This window comes from Pongo pygmaeus, chromosome 10, assembly GCF_028885625.2.
Source record: "Pongo pygmaeus isolate AG05252 chromosome 10, NHGRI_mPonPyg2-v2.0_pri, whole genome shotgun sequence".
NCBI classification, from domain to species: domain Eukaryota; kingdom Metazoa; phylum Chordata; class Mammalia; order Primates; family Hominidae; genus Pongo; species Pongo pygmaeus.
In genome coordinates, this window is record NC_072383.2 from 19,255,083 (window position 1) to 19,282,168 (window position 27,086).

General features: G+C 37.4%; 2 protein-coding genes across 2 annotated transcripts in view; both read left to right on the top strand.

Moving 5' to 3' along the window:
- CAPZA3 (capping actin protein of muscle Z-line subunit alpha 3) overlaps positions 1-27,086 on the top strand; it is a 54,464-nt gene that overhangs the window by 17,948 nt on the left and 9,430 nt on the right. The window contains exon 3 of the transcript XR_008492843.1: positions 17,765-17,807. The gene's annotated coding sequence lies outside the window, so the exon portion shown is untranslated. The remainder of the gene's footprint in view (positions 1-17,764; positions 17,808-27,086) is intronic.
- Positions 25,052-25,666, top strand: LOC129009758 (large ribosomal subunit protein eL19-like). Its single transcript, XM_054443283.2, has one exon. The coding sequence runs from the start codon at positions 25,068-25,070 to the stop codon at positions 25,653-25,655; it is 588 nt and encodes a 195-aa protein (XP_054299258.1). The 5' UTR covers positions 25,052-25,067; the 3' UTR covers positions 25,656-25,666.

The following is a 27,086-nucleotide window of genomic DNA, read 5'->3' on the forward strand; positions in this document are numbered from 1 at the left end:
CAGGCAAAAATAACTCCTTCAATGAAGAAAAAGACAGACTTTAAAACTTATCACCAAGAAAACATGGTCGCCTAAGATAGAGGACTTTAACTGACAAATCCCTAAAATTTTGGAAGAATTTTAGAAAAATAGGTATCTTCTTGTACATTTTTAAGTTGATGTTTAAGATTTATCTTTTAAAAAGTGAAGAGTAACATGTAATTTCAGACATATTGTAAATATCAACATTTTCAAATAAAATATTTTTATCAGATTTTTTAAGTATGCAGCAGAATCTAAATACACTAGATTTATTCATTTTTTTTAAAAAAAGACAAACCCTTCCCTAATTTTACGTAGTTTCTTTCTCTTTTTGAACTTTCTATGTCATTTCACCAATACATTTTATACTAATTTAATACATTTTTATGCTGAAAAGTCTTTCACTGATTATTCTGTCATACATGTTTGCTTCAAAAACATGTATATGATTTTTTCCTGTGCCCAAGAGTATAAAACATTTAAAAATTTTCTCTTCTATAAACAACTGTTCAAAATAACATAAAGATATTAACAAATTTAATGTAATTTTAAAGATAAAAATTTAAACTTATTGAAAACACAATTCATACTGACATGGATCAAGCTCATTTATTCTGGATTAGTTCATATATCTACCAATGAATATTAGTTATTACTAGAAAGACAGAGTGTTCAGCATCCAGTCTACTTTTATTTTTACTTCATAGATATGAGCAATGAGCAACCTTGATCAGAAAAAAAGTGAATGGGAAAGAGTTTTCTTGTGACAATGTCACTCAGTTCTTTAAATTCTTCTGAATTTTATACCAAAAGAATCACAGTAGTCTATCATCAAACATTATTTTTAATAATATGTTAATGGACACTTTGTTGCCAGCCCTTCTGTTATATTGAAAGTAAACAATAAGAAACCAATATATTTGAAAATGGACTTGTTATTCTATTATTAGAGCCACTGACATCCTCAATTTCTGAAGGGAAGAGCACTAAGAGCACAAAGTCTTTACCCTGACTCACTCAATGATCAGCCTATACCAGTGGCTGTTTCACTGAAAGGGGTTGTGTTTAATTCAATATATTTAGGCAGGGAGGGAGAAATTAAAATATTCAACTCAGTGCATCTTTGAAACCTGCCAACATCGAGGAACACAATGCAGTGTTATGCTCATTTAATTAGTGGGAAATATCCACCATATAACCTAATTAAGCAAGCCAACCCACATTTAATAATGTCAACCATCAGCCACTCTTAAAAAAAAAAAGTCAGACCTCAAGTTTTAACTTCCAATAAAAGGATAATACACATATTTTCAGAAATATGAAATTCACTGTGAAATAAATTAGAAGTCATATCTTGCAACATGTTACTAAAAGCAACCAAGACTACAATTTTTTCATATCTACATAATGTAATTTATCATTTTCTAATAAATTGACATGATCAAATGCCATTTTTATTTCTTAATTTGCAAAACTAAATTATGAGTTATTTATAAAGTGAGGAGTCTGATATATATATATACATGAACTATGTATAAAGTATAGTTAACAAATCTCTAATCAAAATTGTCTATGTATTTTATTTTAAAAATTATATGTACTACTAAAAATTACTTAATCCAGCAGTTAGTTTCAATTATATTTATCTAGTAGGAAGTAAAAAATATTAAATATTTTAGAGATGAAACAAGATTAGGCTGACAGAAATCAGAATAATTATTTTATGAAATGATTTGAGAAAATAAGTTTAACTACTTTAGCATATGATAAACTCCAATCTGAAAAAAAAAATCATGTAACAGTTTTTATATAGTATCTTAAGGAATTTGACAGTCCCAGAACACTTTTCAGTTACATGTAAAATAATCCACAGTCTAATTTGTAGTCATTTGCCTCCTCACTTCAAGCTAGCAACAGCTTGAAGCTGACTGTGTCAAGCAAGCATATCAATGCCATTTTTTCAATAGCCTGTGCTCGCTTTACATCTCTGTGACACATTTTGGTAATTCATGCAATATTTCAAATTTTGCATTATTATCACATCTTTTATGATGATACGTGATTTTTTTTTTGACAGACTCTCACTCTGTCTCTTAGGCTGGAGTGCAGTGGTGCGATCTCAGCTCACTGCAACCTCCATCTCCTGGGTTCAAGAGACTCTTCTGCCTTTCCCCTCCAAGTAGCTGGGATTACAACCATCCACCACCACACACGGCTAATTTTTTTTTTTTTTTTTGTTTTTTCAGTAGAGATGGGGTTTCACCATGTTGGCCAGGCTGGTCTCAAAATCCTGGCCTCAGGTGATGCACCCACCTTGGCCTCCCAGAGTGCTGGGATTACAGGTATGAGCCACCACGCCTGGCAGTGATTTTTGATATTGCTATTGACACTGTAATCGCACGTGCAAGACAGCAAATTTAATTGACAAATATTGTGTGTTCTGACTGCTTCACAGACCAGCAATTGTCCCATCTTTCTCCCTCTCCTTGGGCTTTCCTATTCCCTGAGGCAAAACAATATTGAAATTGGGCCAATTAATAACCTACAAATAGCCTCTAAGTGTTCAAGTGAAAGGAAGAGTCACATATCTCTTATTTTAAATCAAGAGCTAGAAACAATTAAGCTTATGAGGAAGACATGTTAAAAGTCAAGATGGGCTGAAAGTTAGGCCTCTGTGTCAAACAGCCAGATTGTGAATGCAAAGGAGAACTTCTTGAAGGAAATTAAAAGTGCTACTCCACTCAATATATGAATAATGAGAAAGCAAAAAGCCTTATTGCTGATAGGGGGAAAGTTGTAGTGGTCTGGAGAGAAGATCAAGCCAGCCGCAACATTCCCTTAAGCCAAAGCCTAATCCAGAGCAAGGTTCTAAGTCTCCTCAATTCTATGAAGACTGAGAGAGGTGAGGAAGCTGCAGGCAAAAGGTTGGAAGCTAGCAGAGGTTGGTTCGTGAGGCTTAAGGAAAGAAACCATCTTCATAACATAAAAGTACAAAGTGAAGCAGCAAGTGCTGATGGAAAAGCTACAGCAAGTTACCCAGAGGATCTAGCTAAGATCATTGATGCAGGTAGCTACACTCAACAACAGATTTTCAATGTAGACAAAACAGGTTTCTATTGGAAGAAGATGCACCCTGCAACATTCATACCTAGAAAGAAGTCAGTGTCTGACTTCAGAGTTTCAAATGCAGAGTTTCAGTGCAGCTGGTAACTTTAAGTGGAAGCCAGTGCTCGTTGACCATGCCAAATATCGTAGGATCTTTAAGAATTATGTTAAATCAACTCTGCCTGGCTCTATAAGTGCATCAACAAAGCCTGGATGACAGTATATTTATTTATAACATAGTTTACTGAATATTTAAAGCTCTCTGTTGAGACTTAGTGCTCAGAAAAAAGATTCCTTTCAAAATACTACTACTCATTGACAACGCACCTAGTCACCCAAGAGCTCTGGGAAAGATGTACAAAGAGTTTTTATAACTGCTAACACAACATCCATTCTGCAGTCCATGAATCAAGGGGTAATTTTGACTTTCAAGTCTTATTATTTAAGAATTATGTTTCTTAATGCTAATGTCTGGCTAATGTTTATATTTTTTGTAGAGATGGGTTTTCACAATGTTGCCCCAGTTGATCTCGAACTCCTGGCCTCAAGCAATCTGCCTGCCTTGGCCTCCCAAAGTGCTGGGATTACAGGCGTGAGCCATAGTGCCTGCCAATAGTTGTTTATTACTTAATATTGTTGGCAGGAAGATAAAAGGGACTTGAAAAACTCTTTAGGGTTATGTCTGTATCTTAGACTTCTGAGTATTTCACTCACTGCCATGTACAGGGACCCATAACTCCTTTAGGGCCTATAAAGTAGAAGGGAGTCTCTCTTTTGGCTAACACTTTATGTAAATTAAGTGATATATAATTTTATATTTTAAAATTTTTATACATGATACACAAAATATATACAGATGCTCTTCTGCTTATAATGGTGTTATGTCCTAATAAGCCCATCATAAGTTGAAAGTATCATAAGTTGAAAATGCATTTAATACACCTAACCTACTGAACATCATAGTTTAGCCTAGCATTCCTTAAACATGCTCAGAATGCTTATGTTAGCCTAAAGTTGGGCAAAATTATCTAACACAAAGCCTATTTCATAATAAAGTGTTAAATATCTCATGGAAATTATTGAATTTTCTACTGAAAGTGAAAAGCAGAATTGTTGTATGGGCATTTGAAGTTTCAGTTGAATACATTGCTTTCACACTACTGTAGAGTTGAAAAATAGTCAGTCAAACTATCATTAAGTTGGGGACTGTCCATATATGAAACATATAACAGACAAAAGAAAGGGATTTGGTTTTCAAAATTGGAATTCTTATATATTTTTTACATTTATTATGATAAAAAATTGAAAAAAAGAAGGAAAATCTTTCTAGACAAAACCTAGCAGAATCTCTACTTGAACAGTTTAATTGCCACTGAAAAAATTAATCTTGCAATATTTTATACAAAATCTTATAATTGGTTCTATAGTTAATTAAAATTTCATTACTGAGCAGATATGAAAAGCACAGCTTATTTGAAGTATTTATTATTCCTTCTTGAATTGCTAATGAATTAAAGCCTCAAGTGCATCTGTATTAAAGTCACCTTCCTGCTCATCTATCTACATGCTCAGAAAGTAATATGTTAAAACCAAGAGTCTTCATATATTTGGTGCTGTTATTTTTCTTAACTAGTGAATGTAAATTTATTCCATGGTACTATCTGAAAAATTACCTACTGTTTCTGTTAACATCATCTTTTCCAGTCCAGTTGCTTTAGTAATTAAGATTCTATTTGAAGTTCATTTTCATTTAAGCATATTATAACTTTTGACAACATTTTTCTCATCATCAAAAGGTCAATGCAAAGTCATGTCAACAGCATTAACTGTTCTGATCTGTAGACTTCAGGGAAGAAGATGCTACTTCACCCTCTGGATTTTAGTTTATATTCCTTAATACATTTAAAACAGATTTAAAAGAATCTAATCATTTATAAAAAAAAAATATCGGTAGTGGCTGGCAAGATGGCTGAATAGGAATAGCTACAGTCTGCAGCTCCCAGCGAGATCAATGCAGAAGGCAGGTGATTTCTGCATTTCCAACTGAGGTACCCAGTTCATCTCATTGGAACTGGTTAGATGGTGGGTGCAGCCCACAGAGGGCAAGCCAAAGCAGGGTGGGGCATCGCCTCACCTGGGAAGTGCAAGGGGTAGGGGAACTCCCTCCCCTAGCCAAGGGAAACCATGAAGAACTGTGCCGTGAGGAACGGCCTGTTCCAGCCCAGATACTATGTTTTTCCCATGGTCTTCGCAACCCACAGACCAAGAGATTCCCTTGGGTGACTACGCCACCAGGGCCCTGGGTTTCAAGCACAAAATTGGGCAGCTGTTTGGGCAGACACCAAGCTAGCTGCAGGAGATTTTTTTCATACCCCAGTGGCTCCTGGAATGCCAGCGAGACAGAACCATACACTCCTCTGGAAAGGGAGCTGAAGCCTGGGAGCCAAGTGGTCTAGCTCAGTGGATCCCACCCCTACAGATCTCAGCAAGCTAAGATCCATTGGCTTGAAATCGCTACAAGCACAGCAGTCTGAAGTCGACCAGGGACGCTCGAGCTTGGTGTGGGGAGGGGCATCAGCCATTACTGAGGCTTGAGTAGGCAGTTTTCCCTGTACAGTGTAAATAAAGCTGCCAGGAAGTTTGAACTGGGCGGAGCCCACCGCAGCTCGACATTCCTCCTCTCTGGGTGGGGCATCTCTGAAAGAAAGGCAGCAGCCCCAGTTAGGGGCTTACAGATAAAACTCCTATCTCCCTGGGACAGAGCACCTGAGGGAAAGGGTGGCTGTGAACCCAGCTTCAGCAGACTTAAACATTCCTGCATGGCAGCTCTGAAGAGAGCAGCAGATCTCCCAGCACAGCGCTCGAGCTCTGCTAAGGGCCAGACTGCCTCCTCAAATGAGTACCCGACCCCTGTGCCTCTTGACTGGGAGACACCTCCCAGCAGGGGTAGACAACTCATATAGGAGCACTCCGGCTGGTATCTGGCAGGTGCACTCTGGGACAAAGCTTCCAGAGGAAGGAATAGGCAGCAATCTTTGCTATTCTGCAGACTCTGCGGGTGATACCCAGGCAAACAGGGTCTGTAGTGGACCTCCAGCAAACTCCAGCAGACCTGCAGCAGAAGGGCCTGAGTGTTAGAAGGAAAACTAACAAACAGAAAGGAATAGCATCAACATCAACAGAAAGGATGTCCACATGGAAACCCCATCCGAGGGTCACCAACATCAAAGACCAAAGGTAGATAAATCCACGAAGATGAGGAAAAACCAGTGCAAAAAGGCTAAAAATTCCAAAAACCAGAACGTCTCTTCTCCTCCAAAGGATCACTACTCCTCGCCAGCAAGAGAACAAAACTGGACAGAGAATGAGCTTGACGAATTGACAGAAGTAGGCTTCAGAAGGTAGGTAATAACAAATTCCTCCAAGCTGAAGGAGCATGTTCTAACTCAATGCAAGGAAGCTAAGAACCTTGAAAAAAGGTTACAGGAATTGCTAACTAGAATAACCAGTTTAGAGAAGAACATAAATGACCTGATGGAGCTGAAAAACACAGCATGAGAACTTTGTGAAGCATATACAAGTATCAATACCAAATTGATCAAGCAGAAGAAAGGATATCAGAGATTGAAGATCAACTTAATGAAGTAAAGCATGAAGACAAGATTTGAGAAAAAAAGAGTGAAAAGGAACAAACAAAGCCTCCAAGAAATACAGGACTATGTGAAAAGACGAAACCTACGTTTGACTGGTGTACCTGAAAGTGACAGGGGGAATGGAACCAAGTTGGAAAACACTCTTCAGGATATTATCCAGGAGATCTTCCCCAGCCTAGCAAGACAAGCCAACATTCAAATTCAGGAAATACAGAGAACACCACAAAGATACTCCTCAAGAAGAGCAACCCCAAGACACATAATCATCAGATTCACAAAGGTTGAAATGAAGGAAAAAATGCTAAGGGCAGCCAGAGAGAAAGGTCGGGTTACCCACAAATGGAAGCACATCAGACTAACAGCATATCTCTTTGCAGAAATGCTAGAAGCCAGAAGAGAATGGGACTCAATATTCAACATCTTAAAGAAAAGAATTTTTAACCCAGAATTTCATATCCAGCCAAACTAAACTTTGTAAGTGATATGGAATGGAAAAACTGATAGCAGCCACTGCAAAAACACACCAAATTGTAAAGACCATCAACATTATAAAGAAACTGCAACAACTAACGGGCAAAATAACCAGCTAGCATCATAATGACAGGATCAAATTCATGCATAACAATATCAACCTTAAGTGTAAATAGACTAAATGCCCCAATTAAAAGATACAGACTGCCAAATTGGATAAAGAGTCAGGACCCATCAGTGTGCTGTATTCAGGAGACCCATCTCACATGAAAAGACACACATAGGCAAAAAATAAAGGGATAGAGGAATATTTGCCAAGCAAATAGAAAGCAAAAATAAGCAGGGTTGTAATCCCAGTCTCTGATAAAACAGACTTTAAACCAGCAAAGATCAAAAAAGACAAAGAAGGGCATTACACAATGGTAAAGGGATCAATGCAACAAGAAGAGCTAACTATCCTAAATATATATACACCCAATACAGAAGCACCCAGATTCATAAAACAAGTTCTTAGAGACATATGAAGAGACTTAGACTCCCACACAATAATAATGGGAGACTTTAACACCCCACTGTCAATATTAGACAGATCAATAAGACATAAAAATAACAAGGATATTCAGGACTTGAACTCAGCTCTGGACCAAGCAGACCTAATAGACATCTACAGAACTCTCCACCCCAGATCAACAGAATATACATTTTTCTCAGCACCACATCACACTTATTCTAAAATTGACCATATAATTGGAAGTAAAACACTCCTCAGCAAATGCAAAAGAACTGAAATTATAACAAACAGTCTCTCAGACCACAGTGCAATCAAATTAGAACTCAGGATTAAGAAACTCAATCAAAACCACACAAATACATGGAAACTGAACAACCTGCTCCTGAATGACTACTGAGTAAATAATGACATTAAGGCAGAAATAACGAAATTCTTTGAAACCAATGAGAACAAAGACACAATGTACCAGAATCTCTGGGACACAGCTAAAGCAGTGTTTAGAGGGAAATTTATAGCAGTAAATGCCCACAGGAGAAAGCAAGAAAGATCTAAAATCAACACTTTAACATCACGATTAAAAGAGCTAGAAAAGCAAGAGCAAACAAATTCAAAAGCTAGCAGAAGACAAGAGATAACTAAGATCGGAGCAGAACTGAAAGAGATAAAGACATGAAAAATCCTTCAAAAAATCAATGATTCCAGGAGCTGTTTTTTTGAAAAGATTAACAAAATAGATAGACCACTAGCCAGACTAATACAGAAAAGAGAGAAGAATCAAATAGACACAATAAAAAAAATGATAAAAGGGATATCACCACTGATCCCACAGAAATACAAACTACCATCAGAGAATACTATAAACACCTCTACGCAAATAAACTAGAAAATCTAGAAGAAATGAATAAATTCCTGGACACATATACCCTCCCAAGGCTAAACCAGGAGGAAGTCAAATCCCTGAATAGACCAATAACAATTTCTGAAATTGAGGCAGTAATTAATAGCCTATCAACCAAAAAAAGCCCAGGATCAGACGGATTCACAGCTGAATTCTACCAGAGGTACAAAGAGAAGCAGGTACCATTCCCTCTGAAACTATTCCAAACAATAGAATAAGGACTCCTCCCTAACTCATTTGATGAGGCCAGCATCATCCTGATATCAAAACCTGGCAGAGACACAACAAAAAAAGAAAATTTCAGGCCAATATCCATGATGAACATTGATGTGAAAATCCTCAATAAAATACTGGCAAACCAAATCTAGCAGCACATCAAAAAGCTTATCCATCACAATCAAGTCGGCTTCATCCCTGGGATGCAAGGCTGGTTCAACACACACAAACCAATAAACTTAATGCATCACATAAACAGAACCAATGACAAAAACTACATGATTATCTCAATAGATGCAGAAAAGGCCTTTGATAAAATTCAACACCCCTTCATGCTAAAAACTCTCAGTAAACTAGGTATTGATGGAACATATCTCAAAATAATAAGAGCTATTTATGACAAACCCACAGCCTATATATATCATACTGAAGGGACAAAAGTTGGAAGCATCCCCTTTGAAAACCAGCACAAGGATGCCCTCTCTCACCACTCCTACTCAACATAGTATTGGAAGTTCTGGCCAGAGCAATCAGGCAAAAGAAAGAAATAAAGTGTATTCAGCTAGGAAGAGAGGAAGTTAAATTGTTTCTTTTTGCAGATAACATGATTCTATATTTAGAAAACCCCATCATCTTAGTCCAAAATCTCCTTAAGCTGATAAGCAACTTCAGCAAAGTCTCAGGATACAAAATCAATGGGCAAAAATCACAAGCATTCCTACACACCCATAACAAACAAACAGAGAGCCAAATCATGAGTGAACTCCCATTCACAATTGCTACAAAGAGAATAAAATACCTAGGAATACAACTTACAAGGGATGTGAAGGACCTCTTCAAGGAGAACCACAAACAACTACTCAAGGAAATAAGAGAGGACACAAACAAATGGGAAACCATTCCATGCTCATGGATAGGAAGAATTAATATCATGAAAATGGCCATACTGCCCAAAGTAATGTATAGATTCAATGCTATCCCCATCAAGCTACCATTGACTTTCTTCACAGAATTAGAAAAAAACATTACTTTAAATTTCATATGGAACAAAAAAAGAGCCTGCATAGCCAAGACAATCCTAAACAAAAAGAACAAAGCTGGAGGCATCACACTACCTGACTTCAAACTATACTACAAGCCTACAGTAACAAAAACAGCATGGTACTGGTACCAAAACAGATATATAGATTAACAGAACATAACAGAGGCCTCAGAAATAACACCACACAACTACAGCCATCTGATCTTTGACAAATCTGACAAAAACAAGCAATGGGGAAAGGATTCCCTATTTAATAAATGGTGTTGGGAAAACTGGCTAGCCATTTGCAGAAAACTAAAACTGGATGCCTTCCTTACACCTTACACAAAAATTAACTCAAGTTAAACTAAAGACTCAAATGTAAGACCTAAAACCATAAAAACCCTAGAAGAAAACCTAGACAATACCATTCAGGACATAGGTGTGGTCAAAGACTTCATGACTAAAACACCAAAAGCAACAGCAACAAAAGCCAAAATTGACAAATGGGATCCAGTTAAACTAAAGAGCTTCTACACAGCAAAAGAAACTATCATCAGAGTGAACAGGCAACATACAGAATGGGATAAAATTTTTGCAATCTATCCATCTGACAAAGGGCTAATATCCAGAATCTACAAATTCTGGATATTAGCCCTTAAACAAATTTACAAGAAAAAAAACAACCCCATCAAAAAGTGGGCAAAGGACATTTGAATGGACACTTCTCAAAAGAAGACATTTATGCGACCAACAAACATATGAATAAAAGCACATCATCACTGGTTATTAGAGAAATGCAAATCAAAACCACAATGAGATACCATCTCATGCCAGTTAGAATGGTGATCATTAAAAAGTCAGAAAACAACAGATGCTGGAGAGGATGTGGAGAAATAGGAACGCTTCTACACTGTTAGTGGGAATGTAAATTAGTCCAACCATTCTGGAAGACAGTGTGGTGATTCCTCAAGGATCTAGAACCAGAAATACCATTTGACCCAGCAATCCCATTACTGGGTATATAACCAAAGGAATATAAATCATTCTACTATAAACAGACATGCACATGTATGTTTATTGCAGCACTATTCACAATAGCAAAGACTTGGAACCAACCCAGATGCCCATCAATGATAGACTGGATAAAGAAAATGTGGCACAAATAGAACATGGAATACTATGCAGCCATAAAAAAGGATAAGTTCATGTCCTTTGTAGGGACATAGATAAAGCTGGAAACCATCATTCCCAGCAAACTAATACAGGAACAGAAAAACAAACACTGCATGTTCTCACTCATAAATGGAAGTTGAACAATGAGAACACATGGACACAGGGAGGGGAACATCACGCACTGCAGCCTGTTGGGGGGTGGGGGGCTAGAGGAGGGATAGCATTTAGCATTAGGAGAAATACCTAACGTCGACCATGGGTTGATGGGTGCAGCAAACCACCATGGCACGTGTATACCTATATAACGAACCTGCACATTCTGCACATGTACCCCAGAACTTAAAGTATAATAAAAATAAAATAAAATAAAAATCAGTGTTTTTGAAGTTTCTTGAGATATGCCTTAACTGCAAATATCTTACTTTGAAACTGAATACATTATGCACAAAGCAAAATGTATATAACAGATATTTTATTAGTAGTAAATTTTATGAAGATCATTTTCTGTATTCATGAAACCATGAAAAACATTCCTTAAGGGTTTAAGATACTTTTTATAGTGCAAACATTTTACTGCTAATTTATTAAAAGCCAACTAAAGAAAACTATTATAGTTATGAACATTATAGCAGACTAACAATTATAAATATAGCAAGGTGAATTTTTCCCACTTGAAGTGGGGTAAGACATTATGATGAGGGATATGAAGTTTCTGGAATTCTGTATTCCCACAAAAAAAAAAAAAAAAAAAAAAAAAACACTGTGTAGGTCTCAAGTTCTAAATTCATCTAAGGGAAAGATATGAGGGACAGGAAGAGGGAGGCTCTAACCCCACTCAGGCCATTATTAGGCTGAAGTGCACTACACTGTTGAGCTTCAGAATCAACTATTTCATAAAGTTCAGCCTGTAAAGTCAATGCTCCTTTCCAGTCCACTTTCTCAGTGTTTTCAGACCATGTTTCCCACAGAGTTCTGCAGGAGCATCTACACTGCTACTCAAGAGGAGACACAGGAGCTGATACCATGTGAAAAGTAAACCCTGTGAGTAGGGCTCTAGTTCTTTGTCATTGTTTCAACCAGAGAAGCTCTGTTTTTATCTTTTTTATACAATGGAGCTCCCAGTAAAGCACTGTTTAAAAAGAAAGAGAATTACACTTCTAAAAATGATTTTGAAAAATCATAGCTATATTCCAGTATCACAAAAAGATATTGAAATCATGGTATTATAAAAATGCAGAGGTGATCTCATCTAATTTCCCTAATTTACAGAAGATGCTGAGGCCCTGAAAGGTTAATGCTTTCCCCAGGGCCACAGTGTGACTCCTTGGCAAAGCCCTGTGGAAACCAAGTCATTTCAAGTCCAGTGTTGTCTTCAGTATACCATTTGATAATATCACTGCCTTATAGTTCTACAACCCAAGCCCTCCATTTTCTAGGCTGTACTTGTCTAGTTCCTTCATGTACACTTAACTGCTATGCTTTCTAGAAACCTCACCATCCTCACCTCTTCTACTTACATTCCAATTTTACAAGTTTCCTAAAGTACCCAGGATTCTACCTAACACAACCTGCTGTATTTGCACTCTTTCTAAGTACAGTGAGACCATGCCTCATTTGTTCTAGGTACATAGTTATCTTTTCCGTCATTTCATGGTAGAAGCGCAAGTGTTAGATGCTACTCTCAGGGCTGTCTCCAAACTTCTGCTACTTTAGGAATTAAAAGGGCAAATGCTATGAAATGCCACCTCACAGTCAGGAAAATAAAACCATGATGAGAGTGAAGTATAGCATTCTGGTTAAAGAAGTGAACTATATCATCGTAACAAAGCTCTATAGGGAGCCCCAGTTATCCTACGATAAAGCACAGTTGATCCAAGCAGCTTGCAGGAAAGAAATAGCAGGTTATTTTCTTAAAGGAAGAAAACCCCTTTTGTTTACTGCTTGTGAAATAACTTCTTTGTGGGGAAAAAAAATATTATCTTTAACTATCAAAATGGAACACAACCAGTTATAAAGTCAAATTACGAAATCTGTGTGACAGGGAAGTGGTGGAGAAATCATCTGAATACAGAAACTCACCTCTTGGTGAGAACATACTTTGTAAGCCCTGATGTCAATATTCTAATGTAAATCAAGACCAGGGTATTACTAACTACCAGGAAGAATGAAGAAAATTATTCTAAAACATAAAATAATAATGACTTTACATATAACCATGCAGCTGTTGTAGCAAATTTGAAGATAAATACATCCAAATCTTAAAAAAAAAAAAAAAAAAAAAAAAAAAGAGATACAATAACAAGAAGGGCCCAGGCAAGCAAATTTGCTCAGAAAAGATAGAAAAATATTATTTAAAGCTTTAGAGAACTTGAATAATCTTTTAATAAGATCAAAGAACACTTAACAATATACGGCAAGATATATTTCAGTAAGGAATTTAATCAAATTACACACATTTTCCCCTGCAATTTGATAGTGTGATGATATATCCTTAAACTTTGAACTATCTTGATGTTATTTTGCCAATTTGCGTAAAACTGATATCAAACTGATTTTTTCTCCTCCACTAAGAATGCCAGTGTCATCTGGGTGAATATCCTTGCCAATATCGTTATTGTATAGATTTTCCTTATGATGTATATATGATAAATATACTTGTATCTGTTTCCTTACATACACTTGTGTTTCATTCCGTTTTTTAATTTTCTTTCCTTAAATCCTTATCACATATTTTCAAAGGTGTGCTGTTAGGACATTGTAATAACTGCTTTTTTGTCAAAAAGTTCTTTACTATTTCTGTGTGGTTATTTTCCACTAGATTTACTTGAGAATTTTTGTCAAGTTCCCCCTAAAAAATAAATATTTTTCAGTTTGATCAGAATTGTGTTAAACCTATCAATTAATTTGAGGAAAATTGTTCATTCCAACATTTTTGAACCCTTATAATTTTCAAGACATTGTGCTAAGAACTTTACCAAAACAAGTGACAATGTATTCACAAGATGTGTGAGAAATACCATTGTATCCCTAACATATGGATAGTAAAATTGAGTCTTAGGAACTTTAAGCAGCTACTAAGTAGAGGGGCAAGAATCCTAGCCTGGGTCAGTTTGATTCCAAGCCCATGATCTTAATTATCATGATATACTACCTTCTCATCAATTACTACACTACATCTCTCCATCCATCCAAGAACCCCTTCATATGGATAAGTAAAATGTTACAGGTTTTCTTATATTTTTTACATTTCATGAGTTGATTCCTAAATATATTATGATTTTTTTTCTGTAGCAATTGTGAATGAGATTCCCCTGTTGTTTTATCTAATTGGGCACTATACTGATAATAATGGTCAATTTTGTATCATTTTCTTGAATTCAGCCAGTTTAATGAGGTTGCTTAATTCTAGGCTATCTACATTTGAAATATTACATTATCTGCAACAATAATAGTTTGTCTCATTGTTTTCAAAACACTTCCATGTTTAATTACACTGACCTTCTAGAATACTATAACAGTAGTTAATACAGTATAATATATACACTGTATAATATGGTGTAAATAATAATTTAATGACAATGAAAGGTCTTTTGTTCAATCATTAAGGATAAGGCACCTTTTAGTTTCAAAAAATTTTTATTTATTATTTTTTAAGTAATGATTTTTTAACCAGAAATATATTAGATTTTATTAAATATGTTTCAGTACCTATTAAAAATTTTTTATTTAATCTATTGATATAAAGTAAGCGCATTCATTTCAAACCATCCTTGCATTTTTAATGCAAATTACTTGTCGATGGTGGAGTATATCTATTTGTTAATATTTTATTTAGACTTTTATTTTTAATAAAAGATGAAATTTGTAATTCTTCTATATGCACCATCTTTTCAGGTTTTGGTATCATATGTGATACTTCATTCAATGATTTGCTTATTTTATAAATCAGTGTACCAGCAAGAAACAAATATTATAGTCAAATTAAGATAATTTCAGTAAAGATTAATAAATTTATCATGTACAAAGAGGTATGCAGGGAGTGTAGATTAACCACCAGCTACACTACAGTATCTTAGGGTGGTTTACACACCTAGGTCTGAAGGTGTAAAGGGAGAAATAGTTACCAAACTTGGAATGAGAGAATAGTATTAAAATGGCCAACTTGCGAAAACCTATAATCTTTAGTAGGGGTCTCAAACAGCCTCAGGTAACTCCTCAGAAAAGGAGCTAAAGATATAAATACTGAAAGTTTACTTTCTTTCCTCCCTTAAACCTCCTGCTGGGTTTCCCATTTGGCTGAAACCAGTCCAAAACAGAGTGCAGGGAGTCCTCCAAAGTAGTACATCTGGGTATGAGGGCAGTGAGGGGAAAGGCGGAGTGGGTCTAGAGGGGAACATGAATGACACAAGCACACACAGGTTTTTAATGTTCTGAGCAAAGTGTATACTGTTGAAATGAACTATTCCTGGAATATTTAAATGCATAATTTTCAAGCACTTTGTGACTCTGGAGCATGTGTTTTTAGATAATTGACATGTTTTTAAATTTTTTTCCCAACGATTACATTAGAAAGGTTTTCTACCTCTTGAGTCAATTTTAATACTTTTTTCATCAGACAAGTTATTCATGTCATTGAAATGTTCAAGTTGTAAGCTTTAATGTGCATCAAATCTCTTATGAGTTTAATTTATTCTTTGTTTATTGTTAAATCCTCTTTCTCATTTCAAATGGTGTGTATATTCTTTTTTAGATTTTCCATTAGTTTGGCTTTTTTTAAAAAAATCTAATTCTTGTCTATGTCAATCTGTGACTTTTTAAATTTTGTCTCATTTTAATTCTAATTTATATATGTGTGTGCATGTGTTGGTGTGTATGTGTTATTTTTTTTCACTCAGATTCCTTAAATTTAACATTTTTGTTTTATTTCTATCTTTTTACATTGAATGCTTGATTAATTAATTTTCTCTTATTAATGTATAAAGAATATAAAAATGTTTACTTATATTTAAATCTTTGATTCATTTTAAGTTAATTTTTATATATGTTGAAAGGTAGGGGTCCAGCTTCAATCATCTGCATATGGCTAGCCAGTTATCCCAGCACTATTTATTAAATAAGAAGTCTTTTCCCCATTGCTTGTTTGTGTTGGTCCTGTCAAAGATCAGATGGTTGTTATGTGTGTGGCGATATTTCTGAGTTTTCTTTTCTGTTCCATTGGTCTATGTGTCTGATTTTGTACCAGTACCATGCTGTTTTGATTACTATATTTTTACAGTATAGTTTGAAGTTGGGTAGTGTTATGCCTCTAGCTTTTTTTTTTTTTTTTGGTTTTGTTTTCTTTTGTTTTGTTTTTTGCATAAGATTGCTTTAGCTATTTGCATTATTTTCGGATTCCATATGAATTTTAGAAGAGCTTTTTCTAATTCTGTGAAGAATGATGTTGGTAGTTTGATAGGAATAGTAACAACACTGAAGACAACCTAGAAAATATTCTTCTTGACATTGACCTTGGCAAAGAATTTTTAGCTAAGTCCCCACAAGCAACCGCAACAAAAACAAAACTAGACAAGTAAGACCCAATTAAACTAAAGAGCTTCTGCACAGCAAAAGAAACTATCAACAGAGTAAACAGACAACCTACAGAATGAGAAAATACATCACAAGCTACGTATCAAAGTCCTAATATCCAGAATCTACAGGGAACTTAAATCAATGAGTAAAAAAAAACCCCATTAAAAGAAGAGCAAAGGACATGAACAGACACTTCTCAAAAGAAAGCATACAAGCAGCCAACAAACATGAAAAAACACTCACCATCACTAATCATCAAAGAAACACAAATTGAAACCACAGTGAGATGCCATTTTACACTAATCAGAATGGCTATTATCAAAAAGTCAAAAAAAAAAAAAAAAACAGATGCTGGCCAAGCTGTAGAGAAAAGTGAATGTTTATACACTGTTGGTAGGAATGTAAATTAGTCCAGCCACTGTGGAAAGCAGTCTGGAGTTTTCTCACATGTATTTGTATGTTCATCCTTGTGCTATTCACAGTAGCAAAGACATGTAGTCAAATCAGGTGCCCATCAATGGCAGATTGGCTAAAGAAAATGTGGTACATATAAACAACATGGAATTTTACGCAGCCATAAAAAAAGAGCAAAATGATGTCCTTTGTAGCAACATGGATGGAGCTTGAGGCTATGATCCTAAGCAAACTAATGCAGGAAGAGAAAACCAAATTTTACATTTTCCCCCTTATAAGTAGGAGCTAAGCATTGAGTACACGTGGACACAAAGAAGAGACCAACAAACACCACGGCCTGCTTGAGGGTAGAGGGAGGAAAGAGGAAGAGGATCAAAAAACTACCTATCAGAGACCATGCATCACTGGGTGATGGGATCCATACCCCAAACCTCATCAGACAATATTTCCATGTAAAACACCTGTGCACATGTATCCCCTGTATCTAAAATAAAAGTTAAAACTTAAAAAATACATATTTACTGTGAATAAGTGTATCTTTGGCCAAATCACGTAAGTTTTGACATACATATTTATTTTTTTCTTTGGTAAGCTGTTGACTGTTTTTTGTTTTTTGATCCTATGGTAATCTGTGGGGATGTTTTAAGTATACGAATGATTGAAAAAATGTTATTAAAATTTTAAAATTAATTCTTGTTATGTTTTAGGTAACCAAAGAATCTGACCTACAGGGTTTCTAACTCACAAAAGGTAAATTCTGTATTGCACTTAGTAGTTATTATTTTCATTACTTAATGTGGTATTGTTCCCATATATATCCATTAGCAAAATGTATTGTTGTACGTTTTTAGATTTATATAAATAGAATCATACTGTATAATTTTAAAACTTGCTCTTTTTGGCTAAATTTTATTTTTTTTAGATCCATCCACTGTTGCATGTACTCATAGTTTATTCATTTGAACTGCTATAGAGTTTTTAATTGCATGTGTACTCCAAAATTCATGCTTCTATTCTTCTTTAGATAGACAGTTAAGGCCTCTTCAGTTTTTCGCAATTATGAATGGTGGTGCAACAAACATTCTTGCATGATCTTGTTATGCATACGAGGAAAAATTTCTATAGGGTACCTAGGACTGCAACCACCAGTGATGGGTTATCCACACCTTTAACTTGGCAAGATATTGCCAAAATCCATTTCACATTGATTGTAACAATCTGTATACTTGTGAAGTATATTGAAATTCTACTTGTGAAGTATGTTGAAATTTTTTGGCCTAGTCAAAGTTTTATTTGAATAAATGTTCCTTTAACATTTAAAAATAAAAAATATTTTCTCTTCATGGATTACAGTGTCAGATACCAAACGATTCGTTCAATTATTAATCATATTATTCAAATATTATATATGTTTTGTCTTCTTGCTCTAACATGAATATATAAAGGAGTGTTAAAATATCCCACTATATTATTTGTGTATTGCAATTTTTAATTCTAACAGGTCTTGGTTTATAAATTATAATATTTTATTATTTCAAGATTTTTTCATCTTAGTTGTGTATAGTAGTTATTAACCTTATGAAATCTGTCCTATTCTGAAGGTTTTGTCTTAATTTACACCTGTTTGATGTGAATAATGTCATTCTTGCTTTTTTAAATTTTTGAAATCTTTCCTAATATATCTCTTTTTTCCTGTTTCATTTTACAATGGTGTACTTTTGTGTGAAGAATATTCCTTTGTTTAAAAAAAAAACTGGTCAGATGGTGATTTATTTGTTCATATGGAGATTTGGCCTGTTTACATTAAATATCATTAATTGTTGAGTTTGCTTTGGTTTCAGTCAACTTTATTCTATCCATTCTATTCTTGATTTTCTTTATTATTCTGCTATTATTCTCTGCAAAAATTATAAAGAGAAAGAAACACATTTGTTCCTACTAGTGAATCTGACAGTTTGGCAATGATCCATATTAAATTAATTCAATAACTGAACAGTATTATTTTACCAACCTTTTTGAAAAATAGGGGTTCCTATTGGGTCCACGTTTCTCCTTCTGATCCTTGTAGATTTAATAATATAATAACAAGAATAGCCATAGTAATACCTAACATTTATTGAGTACTTACCATGTGCCAGTCAGTTTTAAGCACTTTATATATTAACTCATTTTACCCTCACTACAACTCTACGAAACAACTGTTATTCTTGTTTCCAATTACAAGTAGGGAAATTGAGTTGCTGAGAGTTTAACTCAACCATGGTCATAAAACTTAGTATATGGTAGAGCTGAACTTTAAACCCAGAAACTTTGGAGCCAGAGCTCATATATTTAAATTCTACACTAAAGTCTTCCCTGAAATTTAACAAGGTATAATTTCTATTTTATTGTATAACTTAAAATATAACTTCAAATGAAAAACACCGTATATAATTCAGTGTACTTAAAAAATTATTAAAACATCCCTTAGTTTAGCACCTACTTCATACATTTATCCAGGTATCATCTTCTCAGCCCTGATTATCATATTTTAAATACAATACTCCATAAACTCCCATCATATCCCCCTCTTGGATTTAGTTATTTTAATCATATGTATCATCATCCAGCATAGTATATATTACATATATTTGTTTTGCTTTTTCATCTTCTCCTCCACTAGAATTTAAACTTTATGGAGAAGATCTGCTTACAACTATATCCCTAGCACCTAGAACAGTGATCAAGGCATAAGAGTCATTAAATAAATATTTTTTGAGTAAATGAAGAAATGAATTGAGTTTAGTAATCACCACTAGTTTTCTCCAATTGCTATTTCATCATTACTGCATTCTTATCTTTGACTCATTTTTCCAGTTTTCTTTTATATCTAAGAAGGACTTTCTGTGTCCTCACAGAAAATTTGTATGGTTACAGTCCTATTCTTTTCAAATAATTTCCCCTAGAACTCCGTCATTTCTGAATGCTTATAATATTCACTGGAAAAGAAAACAATTCTGAGGACACTTTAATTTTTATCTCCTTGTATGTAATCTCAGCTTTTCTCTTAATTATTTATTTCAATGGGAAATTTGGAAAGAGAGACGCATATTCTAAGAAAAACATCTAACTTTGAAATCCCTCATCATGATGTAAACTGAAAGCATTGTTTGAAAAGTTTAGCATCCATGGAGATATGATGTAAATGAAAAGGGAAAAGAATGAATGGCATTATTAAATTTTAATGTATGAACAGAACCAATAATGAAAATGCAACTGGAGCAAGGAAAAAAAAACTGTAAGTAAGGAGGCAAAATTTTCCTGTAAAAAGAAATTGTCCTTAATTAAATTTTAAAATAATTTTAACAAGCTGTTGCTTGTAAGAGTTACACTTAATATCCAGAAATATTAGCAACCTAAAAGTTAAGGCCTACTCTCTGTTCATTCCTTTGAGATCACAGAGCAGAGTTTACTATCACTTTACCTACAATGGGTGTTACAATGGAACAGTAAAGGACAGAAAGACCTCAAAAGGCACAGTTAACTTTATATCAAGTGCCTACAGTGGCAAATGTATTGAAACATTGCACAGAGAAGGCTGACAAAGTAGGAATAAGGCAGCACTCTCTCCCAGTTGGGAGTGCAGTTTCCTTAGCGTATTAGTTTCCTATTGCTGCTAAACAAAGTACCATAAACTCACTGCTTAAAACAATGTAGAGGAGACGTGGAGCAAGACGGCTGAATAGAAGTGTCCACCAGTTGTCTCCCTGGAAGGAACACCAATTTACAACATATCTACATTTTTTAAAAAAACACCTTCATAAGAACCAAAAATCAGGTGAGCACTCATAATACCTGGTTTTAACTTCATATCAGTGAAAGAGGCACTGAAGAGGGGAGAAAAGACAGTCTTGAATCTTCCACACCACCCCTGCCCCATCCCTGGCAGCAGCTGCCTGACACAGAAAGAGAATCTGTGCTTTCGGGAAAGGAAAAGTGTAGCAATTGTGAGACACTGCAATGAACTTAGTGCTACTCTGTCATAGCAATGAGCAAAACTGGGCTGAACTCAGCTGATGCCCATTGATGGAGGAAGTATTTAAGCCAGCCCTATCCAGAGGGGAATTGCCCATCCCAGCAGTAAGAACTTGACTTTCAGCAAGGCTTGCTGCCATGGGCTAAAGTGCTCTAGGGTTCTAAATAAACTTGAAAGGCAAAGGCTGCCTAGGCCACAAAGACTGCAATTCCTAGGCAAGACCTAATGCTGTGCTGGGCTTGGTACCAGTGTACAAAGTGGACTTGGGGAGCACATGACCTAGTGAGACACCAGCCAGGGCAGCTGAAAGAGTGCTTGTGCCACCTCTCCACAACCCCAGGCTGCACAGCTCATGAATCCAAAAGACATCCTCCTTCACTTGAGGGGAGGAAAGGGAAGAATAAAGAGGACTCTGCCTTGAATACTAGCCCAGCCACAGTAAGATAAGGGCACCAGTCAGAGTAGTGAAGCCACCTCTCCAGGCCCTAGCTCCCAGATGACATCACCATACCTGCCCTGGGACAAAAGAGAACGTACTTCCTTGAAGGGAAGGAGCCAGTCCTGTAGGACCCATCATCTGCTGACTAAAGAGCACTTTGGTTCTGAAAAACCAGCAGCAATACCAAGGTAGCATGCCATGGAGCTTGGGTGAGACTCTGAAACTTGCTGGTTTCAGGTAAGACCTCAGCACATTCCCAGCTATGGTGTCTATGGGGAGAGACTCCTTCTTCTTGAGAAAAGTGGACAAAAAGGCCAAGGGGACTTTGTCTTGCACCTTAGGTAGCAGCTTGGCCAAAGAGGGATGAAGAACCAAGTGGGATCCTGGGGTCTCTAATTCCAGGATTTGGCTCATGAAGGGCATTTCAGAACCTACCATGGGCCAGAGACAAGCCCACTTCCCTGAAGGGTTAGACCCAGGCCAGGCAACATTCACTGCTAGCTGACTGGAGAGCCTTTGGGCCTCGAAGGAACACTGACAACAGTCAGACAGTACTCCCCATGGGCCTGTAGTGGTGGTAGCCATGGGGTGAGGCTCCTTTACCTATGGAAAGGGGAGGGAAGAGTGCAAAGGATCATGTCTCATGGTTTGAGTGCCAGTTCAGCTGCAGTAAAATAGAACATCAGGTGGACTTCTAAGGTTTTTTATTCCAGTCCATGGCTCCCAGCTGGCACCTCTTGACCTGCCCAGGACATAGGGGAACTTACCTTCCTGAAGGGGAGGATACAAGCTTGGATGGTTTTGCAACCTGCTGATTGTAGAGCCCCCAAGACCTTAAGGGAACATAGGCAGTAGCCATGTAGTGGTTACAGCAGACCTTGGGTGAGACCCAGTGCTATACTGTGCTGGCTTCAGTTCTAGCCTAGCACAGTACCACGGGTGATGGCCACAGAGGTGCTTATGTCACCCCACCTCCAGCTCCAGACAATGCAGAACTGAGAAACTCCATTTCTTTGGGAGAAAGTAAGAGAAGAGAACAAGAGTCTCTGCTTTGTAATCAAGAGAATTCTTCCAGATCTTATCGAAGACCATCAAGGTGAGACTTCCATGAGTCTACAAAGACCATGGTGTTACTGAGCTTAGAGTAGCCCCTAATGCAGATACAGCTAAGATTACAACCATCAAGTCCTTTTAAAAAAAACTGGAAAGACTTCCCAAGAAGGATGGGTAAAAATAAGCCCAAATCGTGAAGGCTACTATAAATACCTAACTCCTCAATGCCCAGACAAAGACAAACATCTACAAGCATCAATGCCACCGAGGAAAACATGACCTCACCAAATGAACTAAATAAGGCACTAGAACAGTCTTGGAGAAATAGAGATATGTGACTTTTTAAATAGAGAATTGAAAATAGGTATTTTGAAGAAACTCAAAGAAATTAAAAATAACACAGAGAAGGAATTCAGAATTCTACCAGATAATTCGATGAAGAGATTGTAATAATTGAAAAGAATCAAGCAGAAGTTCTGGAGCTGGAAAATGCAATTAACATACTGAATAATGCATCAAAGACTTTTAATAAGGAGAATTAATTAAGCAGAAGAAATAATTAGTGAGCTTTAAGACAAGCTATTTAAAAATACACAGTCAAGAGTGGAGCCAAGATGGCCAACTAGAAGGAGCGCTGTTTGGAGGCTCCCATCAGAGAAAACCATAATAAGTGTGTGAATCCTTCACTGTCAACTAAGGTATCCAGGTTCTCTCATCAAAATTGACTTGAAAGCTAGGCATAGTAGCTCACACCTGTAATCCCCGCACTTTGGGAGGCCAAGGCAGCTGGATCACCTGAGGTCAGGAGTTCGAGACCAGCCTGGCCAACATGGTGAAATCCCCTCTCCACTAAAAATATAAAAATTAGCCAGGTGCCATTGTGCGTGCCTGTAATCCCAGGCAGTAGAATCACTTGAACCCAGAAGGCAGAGGTTGCAGTGAGCCGAGATCATACCACTGCACTCCAGCCTGAGCAACAGAGTAAGACTGTCTCAAAAAAAAGAAAATAAAATTGACTAGAAGACTGTTGTGACCCATGGAGAGAAAGAAGAGCAGTGTGGTGTGGTAGCCCACCTGAGACCCACACGGGGAAGGGGAACCCCCCTCCCACCAACAAAGGGGGGTGGTGATTGAGCGCACTACTCAGCCAGGGAAACTGCTTTTTCCATGGAACTGTGCAACCCATGGAGTGGAAGATCCCACTCATGAAACCATGCCACCGGGGCCTAGCGTGTCAGCCCCAGAACACACAGATTCTTACAGCCTCTCAGTTCAAATCTGCTTAAGCCTACCAAACTCAGGGGGATAGGCGACCAGCAACAGCTGCCACAGCCTGCCGTCTAAGCCATTTGAGCTCTTTGAAGGAGAGGCAGCAACCAGCACTGGGACTCACAACTGCCTAACATGCTAAGCTCCCTGGGCGGGGACAGGGTGGCATCCATTTCCACAGCTCCAGGCTGCGCTTTCTCCCTGCTGGAGCCACAAAGGCAGGAAGGCTTGGTCCCAAGACTTGTCCCCACAGCACAACACACCGCCTGTGGCAGTCTGTGGCCAGAATGCCTCTTTAGGTCCAACCCAGACCCATCCTTCATCAGTAGGCAGGGCTTCCCTACAGGATCTCCAATAAGTCCAGCCAGAGGCTCAGGGACAGAATTTGGATCTCCCTGGGCCTGAGCCCCTAGCGGGAGGGGTGACCACAGTCTTTACAGACCAGCAGACTTAGCCTTTCCTCCTGGTAGTTCTGAGGAATCCAGGCAGCCCAGATGAGTGGGTTTTCCCCCAGCAAAACACACCCTCTCCATCAAGGAACAAAGTGCTTCATTAAACGGGTCCTGCTCCCCGTGCCACCCAACTGGGTGAGATCCTCAAACAGGGGTTGACAGACACCCTATACAGGAGCAATCCTCCTGGCATCAGGTTGGTGTCCCTCAAGGTCAGAGGTCCCAGAAGAGGAAACAGGTACACATCTTTGCTGTGTTCCAGCCTCTTTGGGTGACATGTCCAGGCAAAGGAGTGAATCAGATAAATACGGCCTGAAGTGGACCCCCAGCAAATGGCAACAGCCGTACAGGAGAGAGACCTGACTACTGAAATAAAAACAAACAAGCAGAAAGTGACAACAACAGCATCAACAACAAAAACCAAAAAAAGGTCCCCACAAAACCCCTTCTGAGAGTCAGCAGCCTCAAAGACCGAAACTAGACAAACTCACAAAGATGAGAAAGAATCAATGAAAAAAATCCTGAAAACCCAAAAGGCCAGAGTGCCTCTTCTCCAAATGATCACAATATTTCTCCATCAAGGGTGCAGAGTCGGACAGAGGATCAGATAGATGAGTTGACAGAAGTAGGCTTCAGAAGATGGGTAATGAAAAACTACAACGAGCTAAAGGAGATTGTTCTAATCCAATGCGAAGCTAAGAACCTTGATAAAAAGGTTAGAGGAAATGTTAACTAGAATAACCAGATTAGAGCTCTTTCCTTTCACTGCTGCAGTTGCAGCCATGAGTATGCTCAGGCTTCAGAAGAGGCTTGCCTCTAGTGTCCTCCACTGTGGCAAGAAGAAGGTCTGGTTAGACCCCAATGAGACCAATGAAATCACCAATGCCAACTCCCATCAGCAGATCCAGAAGCTCATCAAAGATGGGCTGATCATCTGCAAGCCTGTGATGGTCCATTCCCGGGCTCAATGCTGGAAAAACACCTTGGCACGCTGGAAGGGCAGGCACATGGGCATAGGTAAGCAGAAGGGTACAGCCAATGCCCGAATGCCAAAGAAGTTCACATGGATGAGGAGAATGAGGATTTTGCACTGGCTGCACAGAAGATACCGTGAATCTAAGAAGATTGATCACCACATATATCACAGCCTGTACCTGAAGGTGAAGGGGAATGTGTTCAAAAACAAGCGGATTCTCATGGAACACATCCACAAGCTGAAGGCTTACAAGGCCCGCAAGAAGCTCCGGACTGACCAGGCTGAGGCCTGCAGGTCTAAGACCAAGGAAGCATGCAAGCACCGTGAAGAACGCCTCCAGGCCAAGAAGGAGATCATCAAGACTTTGTCCAAGGAGGAAGAGACCAAGAAATAAAACCTCCCCCTTTGTCTGTAAAAAAAAAAAAAAAAAAAAAAAAAAAAAAGAATAACCAGATTAGAGAGGAACATAAACAACCAGATGGGGCTGACAAACACAGCACGAAAACCTCATAAAGCATACACAAGCATCAACAGCTGAATTGACCAAGCAGAAGAAAGGATATCAGAGTTGGAAAACCACGTTACTGAAATAAGACATGTAGACAAGAATAGAGAAAAAAGAATGAAAAGGAATGAACAAAGCCTCCAAGAAATATGGGACTTCATAAAAAGACCAAACCTTGATTGGAGTACCAGAAGGAGATGGGGAGAATGGAAACAAGCTGGAAAACACACTTCAGGATATTATCCAGGAGAACTTCCCCAACCTAGCAAAACAGGCCAACATTCAAATTCAGGAAATACAGAGAACACCATTAAGATGCTCCACAGGAAGATCAACCCCAAGACACATAATCATCAGATTCTCCAAGGTTGAAATGAAGAAAAAATTGTTAAGAGCAGCCAGAGAGAAAGACCAGGTCACCTACAAAGGGAAGCCCATCAGACTAACAGTTGATCTCTCAACAGAAACTCTACAAGCCAGTAGAGATTGGGGGCCAATATTCAACATTCTTAAAGAAAAGAATTTTCAACCCAGAATATCATATCCAGCAAAACTAAGCTTCATAAGTGAAGGAGAAATAAAATCCTTTCCAGAAAAGCAAATCCTGAGTCACCACCAGACCTGCCCTGCAAGGGCTTCTGAAACAAGAGGTAAATATGGAAAGGAAAAACCAGTATCAGCCACTGCAAAAACACACCGAAATATAAAGACTAACAACACTACAAAGAAACTACATCAACTAGTGTGCAAAATAACCAAATAGTATCATGAAGACAGGATCAAATTCACACATAACAATACTAACCTGAAATGTAAATGGGCTAAATGCCCCAGTTAAAAGACACAGACTGGCAAATTGCATAAGAAGTCAAGACCTGCTGTATTCAGGAGACCCATATTATGTGCAAAGACACACACAGGCTCAAAATAAAGGGATGGAGGAAAATTTACTAAGCAAATGGAAAGCAAAAAAAAAAAAAAAAAAAAAAAAAAAAGCAGGGGTTGCAATCCGAGTCTCTAACAAAACAGACTTTAAAAATAATGAAGATCCAAAAAGACAAAGAAGGTAATTACATAATGGAAAAGGGAAGAGTTCAAAAAGAAGAGCTAACTATTCGGAATATATATGCACCCAATACAGGAGCACCCAGATTCATAAAATTTCTCTTTAATAAAAGATCTCCTTTCGTAGAGATCTATGAAAAGATGTAGACTCCCACATAATAATAGTAGGATACGGTAACACCCCATTGTCAGTATTAGACACATCAACAAGACAGAAAATTAACAAGGATATTCAGGACTTGAACTCAGCTCTGG

Coding starts and splice junctions, on each gene's coding strand:
- LOC129009758 (XM_054443283.2), top strand. CDS start 25,068: ATGAGTATGCTCAGGCTTCAGAAGAGGCTTGCCTCTAGTGTCCTCCAC.